Source organism: Sesamum indicum, linkage group LG13, assembly GCF_026168435.1.
Source record: "Sesamum indicum cultivar Baizhima isolate 11 linkage group LG13, ASM2616843v1, whole genome shotgun sequence".
NCBI lineage: Eukaryota > Viridiplantae > Streptophyta > Magnoliopsida > Lamiales > Pedaliaceae > Sesamum > Sesamum indicum.
Window position 1 is genome coordinate 4,263,958 of NC_142669.1, and position 6,449 is coordinate 4,270,406.

At 36.7% G+C, this 6,449-nt stretch overlaps 1 protein-coding gene across 1 annotated transcript; it reads right to left on the reverse strand.

Annotated features, from left to right (window-relative positions):
* Nucleotides 1-1,149: 1,149 nt before the first annotated feature.
* LOC148784403 (uncharacterized) lies at nucleotides 1,150-1,635 on the reverse strand. Its single transcript, XM_088876813.1, has one exon. It carries the CDS (start codon nucleotides 1,633-1,635, stop codon nucleotides 1,150-1,152), a length of 486 nt encoding a protein of 161 aa, XP_088732939.1.
* Nucleotides 1,636-6,449: the final 4,814 nt, after the last annotated feature.

The window sequence follows — 6,449 nt, forward strand, 5'->3', positions numbered from 1 at the left end:
CAATAGCGAATACTCATTTTATTCACTAAATAATATTACGTGGAATCGAGTTATTGTTAGAATGGATTACAAGTGTGCCAATCTAATTGGCTTTCAGGTCACATATTCTAACAATCTCCCACTTGACCTAAAGCCAATCACTCATCAATCTTAAACCTATCTTATCCAGATGCTGAGTATGCAATTTGCGACATCGGTTTGGTAAGTGATCAGCTGTGTTTTCTGCTGAGCTGACTTTGTGAACTCCTGACGTCACCTCTGCTCACGATCTCTCTATGTAGATGATAGTGTCTATGAATGTGTTTAGAACGATGATGAGATCTCGATTCCTTTGCTTGTGCTATCGGCACATTGTTAACGCAGAAGATAACTACGGGCTCAACAATGCTAGGTACCACATTCAACTCTTGGATGTAGTTATTCATTCAAACTGCTTCCTTAGTTGCTTCCGAGGCTGCTATGTATTCAGCTTCTGCCGATGAATTCGTTGTGGTATCCTACTTAGAACTTTTTCAAGCAACCACACCACCACTTATCCCTACATCCTTCTAGATCTATCCCTATAAATCTTGACTCCAAATATGTACGAGGCCTCACCCTTATCCTTCATGGAAAATTGTGTTTACACCAGGCTTTAATGTCACCCAACATCTTGACATCATTACCAATGAGCAAGATGTCGTCTACAAAGCACAACATACGCAACCGTGCTCCCACTGATCTTCTTGTATACACAGGGATCGAATTCGCGTTTGATGAAATCAAAACCCCACATAACTCCATCAAAACACGTGTTCTAGCTTCGGGAAGCTTATTTGAGGTTGTAGATGGACCTTTGGAGACAACAAACCTTCTTTTCTTCTCCAACAGACCTTCACATCCATCTGCCATGTTGGTCATACCATGATGCATTGGCAAGCAGAATCTGATTAGACTTGGCCATGGCTACAGGTGAATAGGTTTCCTCAAAATCAATCCCAGGTCGTTGAGTGTATCGTTTTGCCACGAACATAGCTTTGAAGGCTCTAACCTCCCCCTCAGCTCCAAGTTTACGTTTGTAGACCCATTTGCCTCTAATAAGTTTAACAACTTTAGGTGGGTCTACGAGGGTTCAAACTTGATTTGAACCCATTGAGTCCATTACGGATCTCATGGCCTCAAACCACCTATCAAATAGATGTCTAACATCGCTTCTTCATATGTCCTTGAATCATTTTTCAATTGACTTGTCAGTCCCATGAATATGTACCTATCAGGCAGTCGTGATTCCCTAGTCGACCTATGGAGGACTGGAACACTATCAGTGGAAACTATAGGTTCAAATGATTTTCCATCATTATGTTGAGGTGCCTCACTTGTTTCTTCAAGTAGCACTTCATCGCGTTGGCTATCCAGAGGAAAACCCTTTTCCAAGAACACTGCGTTACTCGAGACAAAAACCTTTTGCTCGGATGGATCATAGAAGTAGTATCCCGCAATTTCTTTCGGACATCCAACAAACCTGTACAGACTAGACCTTGAATCCACTTTGTCTCTCACTAGCTTGTGGATGTATGTAGGACTACCCCATACTCCCAAGTACTTGTACGATGCAGGCTTGCTATGCCATATCTCATATGGCGTCTGGGGCACCATCTTAGATGGCGCTATGTTAAGCAATTTGGCCGTCGTCTCAAGAGCGTGACCCCAGAAGGAGGGGGGCAATTCTATAAAACTCATCATGGATCGAACCATGTCTAACAGAGTTTGATTACTCCTTTCAGCTACACCATTAAGTTGTGGTGTTCCAGGAGGAGTCCATTGAGAGACAATTCCATTCTCTTTCAAGTAAGAATTCACCACTCAAATACTCTCCCCCTCGTTCTAATCGAAGGTTTTAATTTTACGACCAGTTTGATTCTCGACTTCAAGACTGTACTCCTTAAACTTTCGAAAGGCCTCAGACTTGTACCTTACAGGGTAAACATAACCATACCATGTGTGATCATCGGTGAACGTTATGAAGTATGAGCATCCTCCTTTAGCTGGAGTATTTAATGGTCTATAGACGTTCGTATGGATCAAATTCAAAAGACCGCTGACAAGCGCACTTTTTCCAAGAAAAGGCTTCTTGGTTTTTTTTCCTTTCAGACAGGATTTCGAAGTTGGTATGTTGTCCAAATCATCTACCTCTAGACATTTTGAGTCTACCAACTTTCTCATCCTATCTTTTGAGATATGGCCTAGCCTTACGTACCATAACTGTGTGTTCTCATGATTATCTAATTTTCATTTATGTTGGGCAGTCATAATCCAATTAGATTGTGGGAGAATATAAAGACCATGGACTAATGTACCAAGAAGATGAGAGTTATTATCAATCATCAAATAAAAATTATTTTTATCGATTGCAAATTTATTACCATCACTGTCTAAAACTGGAATGAAAATAATATATTGATTATGCTCGGTACATAAGAACAGTCTTTTAATTCTATTCGTATATGATCAGTAATAACTAAGTTGAGAGATCCCATGGCTTTTGCAGCGACGGCCTTCCCATTGCCTAGCTTTAGAATCATCTCGTCCTTTCTTAGTCTTCTGCTTCTTCCAGCACCTGCAAGTTATTGCAGATGTGAGCTCCACAGCCGGTATCCAATACCCAAGAAGCAGAAGAAGTTAGCATAATCACTTCAACCACAAACATACCTGGGTTGGACAGGAGTTGTGGGCACTCTCTCTTCCAATGCCCCTTTCCTTGGCAATGCATACAGACATCATTTGCCTTTCACCACTGAGACCGCGCCAACCTTCCTTTTCTCGTTGCCCATTCCCATGGGAGCATTAGGGGTGCTCAGAGTGCTAGTTGTGGCGGTGACAGCTTTCCCTTGTCCTTCTTCATCTTCCAGCGTCCAACCCTCTTGCCTTTCACTTTAGAGGTTGAAGCGTCTCCTACCAATACCACCAGAGCAGACTTGTGGGTCATAACTAAAAGAATCGGTTGATCCGAGAACGCGACGGAAGCGTAAAATAAAAAATTATTAAAACGGTTCAAAACGGTGTTCCCTTTGAAACTTTTGGGCATTCCGTATTTGTCAAAAGTATAATAATAAACATATAAACATGCTAGACAAGTGGTTAGAGGATGAAACAAAAAGTATAGAAATAAAACATGAATATTTACCTTTTTGTTTCTATAGTTGAGCAACAATGTGCGTTGTTCCCTTTACATTCTCCTGTTCCGTTCACTTTAGGATCTAGATTAGAACCCCTCTAATTTGTCCACACCACATTATGATAGAAGAAAAACACAAAAAGAGAAATAAAAAAACTCAAAATGATTGTGGCATTCAACACAAAGTTTAATCTATATTGATAACGTTCTAAAATTTGAAACCCCAATTTAATATTCTAAAAATTGGGACATAAATTAAAAAATAATTAATTGAGGCTATCAATTTTGATGTAAAATAATAGAAATCTAATTAAAACCCTAATTTTAAGGCATTCTATTTTTTTTAATCACGGTATATCTCATAAGAATTAATCAAACACCAACTAATGAAATTATTTAACTTTGGTTGACTAAACATTTTCTTTCCCGCTTCGGCTATATATATATATATATATATATATATATATATCTGCAAAAAATATTATAATAGAATCAATATTAAAATATGGTAATGTATCAATATTTAATAGTGATGGCCTAAATTAACTACAATTGCATATTAAAAAATGCACTTATTTACTTATTGTATTCATAATTAAAAAAATATAAATTCCCAAATTTGAAGCAACCAATACATATATATATATATATCAATAATTAAAAAGAAATCAAAAATCTAAAATATGTAGCCATTTACAAAGTAACACGGGAATATCGTGACTTAAGCTGTAGGACATCAATAGTGCAACTTCAAAGGCTCGTTGTCTGTGTAATTCAATTCGGATTTAACCTGTGTTGAGAATATTAGAAAAACCATATATTGACAAATTGGACGAGCGAAGGATGAACATGTTACCGAAAGCCGTATATACCTTGACCAAAGAGCGAAAGAGGAAGATATGTGAATGGTTCAGTCATCTGAAGTTTCCTGATGGCTACGCATCTAATTCGGCCCGTTGTGTCGACATGAAGGAGATAAGGATTCACAGCATGAAGAGTCACGATTGTCACGTATTCCTGCATAAGTTGATCCCGATTGCCTTCCATGAAATGCTTCTTGAGCCGGTTGTGAAGTGCGTTGACCGAGGTCAGCCTTCTATTTCAGATTCTATGTTCGGCGACGCTCGATGTGAATAAGGTACAAGAATTGAAGGTTAGTGCCTCAACCATCTAACATAACCTCGAGAAAATATTTTCGCCAGCTTTGTTGACTCAAAGGAGCACCTAATTGTTCACTGCCATAAAGTGCCGGTGGGAGGGCCTTTGCAATACAAGTGGATGTATCCATTTGAGAGGTAATTGTTACACGAGTTATTCAAGTTTTTTGAAATAGTTCTAGTGTCATTATGTTTCTAACATCTATTCAGTTATTAGATTTCTTCGAGGATTGAAAACGAAGGTGAAAAATAAATCACATGTCGAGGCGTCAATTGTAGAGGCTTACCTTGTAGAAGAAATCAATCTCTTCACTTCTCACTGCCTTAAGGCCCAGATTCCTTGCAAATGGAACAGGCCACGCAAAAATGACGACCTCTGTATGAACGACACTCGTATCCAACGGTCTATTTTCAACTACCTTGGTTGAGGTAGTGGTGTATCAAAGAAAAGATATCTCAATGGCTCACCACATAATTGGGACATACATATTGATGAACTGTGAAGTAGTCACGCAATACTACGAGTAAGTGTAAATTTTGTCGATATAGTTTATTCAGATTATTGTTTCTGATTTTTAACCTATGTATAATTGATATGTATGTGAACAGGTCCTTTTTGAATGAACTTTACGCGCACCATCATGCAGAAGATCCTAGTATTTATGAGCTAGTAGCGTCTCAATTCAAGGATTAGTTCAAACGTTGTGTAAGTTGTGTGTTTTTAATTATGTCAACTGAGGGCTAAGTCCAACCCCTTGCATTTTAATCAGGTAGGGTCAGTATGCAGTTTTTTTCTCCGTTAATACAAAAGAAGTTACATTTTGGGAATATATAAATACGAATTAAGAATGTGGATGATGTATGAACTAATCATAAAGTTTTTTTGTGGTGTTTGATATACACACAATATAAACTTGTGGATGAGAAGCTAATCGTGTTTATCGTAACGATGAGATAACGTAAGTATATTTAGCAGGAATTCTATTGTGTGTATATTTACATATACATATAACACGATTTACTTTAAATATGATACTTAGAGAAGATACAATCGTAGTACCGTTAGAGGGTGCTACATAAAATGATGACATACAAAATATTTTCAATACTTAAAATAGTGAATAAACATGAGAGAGAGGTTGTTTGCTCCTATACAATTTACAAACATATTTGTATAATTAATTGGAATGAATGTTAAAAATATATTACAACGAGCTCTTTTGAGATTTTGTGTAATTACAAATATATCTTTACTATTAGAAAATTTTTCAATAGTATCTAATTATAATGACTGTTAACAACTAGTCGAATCCATTAGTCCTCGTTATGTTTCCATCCATATTTTGTGGTGAGCTAATCAAAATGCCCTTGTGTTATGAATTATAATTTTATATTTTTTAATTTTTTTTTACAAAAATGAACGAAATGGATAAGTTTTTTCTAAAGAAAAAAATCCATCCAACAAGTCCATCTTTGTAAAAAAATTTATTCTTTTACAAAAAGAAAAAAATACAACAAGGGTACAGCTAGAAATTTCAAACCTCCATCCAAAAATTATATAATTTTATCAAATATCAGGAGAAAAGGTATTCGTAATTAGGCTTAAATACAATTACTGCCCCGTATATATCAGGTAGTGGCAAAATAAGGATTGTAGGAACAGGGTGGCATTTTATGCCTTGTATCTAATAAAATTCTCGCGATTACTACCCTCTGACCATGATACCCTTTTGATGATAAAACATTAATAAAGCCTTAGTAGTCCTTTTACATGCTGTTAGTATGACCCAACATGCTTCCAAAATAAATTAAGCCCTCATAACCCAACATGCTTCGAAAATAAATTAAGCCCTCATAAATTCATATCTTGTTCTGACCACCTTTTTTTTGGGTATTACAAGTCCTCGATTTTACAAATTTTCTCCAACCACGCTACCACAGCAGATGGTTCGTAGGCACTTGGCTCCTTTAACAATAAATAGCACAACGCTATTTCATTTCCTACCATAGGGCTTAAAAGGCACTCCAATATAGGGACTTAATAGAATTTTGAACAAACAAGTTGAACAGAAATCTTACTTTTATTGAAGAAATATATGAAATATTACATAAATTTTATTATTTATTATCCCTTGGAG